This window comes from Phalaenopsis equestris, unplaced genomic scaffold (assembly GCF_001263595.1).
Source record: "Phalaenopsis equestris unplaced genomic scaffold, ASM126359v1 Scaffold193480, whole genome shotgun sequence".
Taxonomy (NCBI): domain Eukaryota; kingdom Viridiplantae; phylum Streptophyta; class Magnoliopsida; order Asparagales; family Orchidaceae; genus Phalaenopsis; species Phalaenopsis equestris.
In genome coordinates this window covers 1-1,048 of record NW_018213429.1, presented here as the reverse complement: position 1 = coordinate 1,048, position 1,048 = coordinate 1, and the positions used below count along the sequence as shown (strand labels likewise).

Genomic DNA, 1,048 nt, shown 5'->3' with positions numbered 1-1,048 from the left:
TATGATGTGAAAGATTTGTGTGGTATAAATGTAAAGAGCAAAGTTTAGATGTTAGATATGTAATTACAAAGGAAATTTGTGGTATGTTTGAAAGTGACCCTTATTTTTATTTTTATTTTTAATTTTTAACCTTGACAAACATTCTTTACTTCTGTTGCAGAGTATTAAAAAGTCCGAATGCCCAAAAGAGCTTGAACCAGCAGATAGGAGATCAGCAGTCCACGTTAATCTCATAAGAAGAGGAGAGAACTACACTGTGGGTTCTATCTCTTACTCCCATATTTCATTAGGAAGATGTACATTTACATTTACAATTACAATTCAATTCCTATATTTTTACATATCTACTTCCTTACCTATGCATGTGAAAATTAAAATGGTGTTATAAATGTAAAATACTAAGTTTAGTGTTATATATGTAAATACATAGGAACTAAGTGGTATATATGTCCTATTTTATTATTCCTCCTATTTCTAATGTCTCCTTTTGAATACCTTCTTACAGGAACCAGTGAAACGTCCTTCTCCATTTCAGGGCATCGGAAGAACTCTCGGCGGCGGATCCTCCGCTTCCGAACCTCCCCCATCATCCTCCGCCTCCCCTCCCACCCCCTTTCAAGGTCTTTCCATCGACGAATCATTACCCTTAACTTCGATTCAACTCAGATTAGCCGACGGCACTCGAATGGTTTCTCGCTTCAATATCCACCACACGGTTGGCGATATTCGAGGATTTATCGACGCATCAAGACCTTTGGCGGCTAGGAACTACACGCTACAGACGGTTGGTTTCCCACCCAAGCTTCTCACTGATGTCTCTCTCACCATTGGGGAAGCTGGCCTAGCTAATTCTGTCGTGATTCAGAAATTCTAAGTCATTTTGGTTTGTAATTCTGAAAATAATTGTTTTATGAGACTCGAATTTATTCTACAATGTTGCGTTTATTTTGCTGAAAACTCTTGTTTTTCAGTGCTTTCTATGGTGAAAAAATGGAATTGAAATATGCTATCATGTTGTTATTTGTTTCTTTTTTTGTTTTCTTTGTTA

General features: G+C 36.9%; 1 protein-coding gene across 1 annotated transcript; it reads left to right on the top strand.

Moving 5' to 3' along the window:
* Positions 1-97: 97 nt before the first annotated feature.
* Positions 98-1,026, top strand: LOC110034798 (plant UBX domain-containing protein 4-like; the record flags this gene model as incomplete). The annotated part of the gene is made up of 2 exons (XM_020739039.1): positions 98-256; positions 506-1,026. Coding segments are annotated over 2 exons (528 nt in total), but the record flags the coding sequence as incomplete, so codon positions are not given.
* Positions 1,027-1,048: the final 22 nt, after the last annotated feature.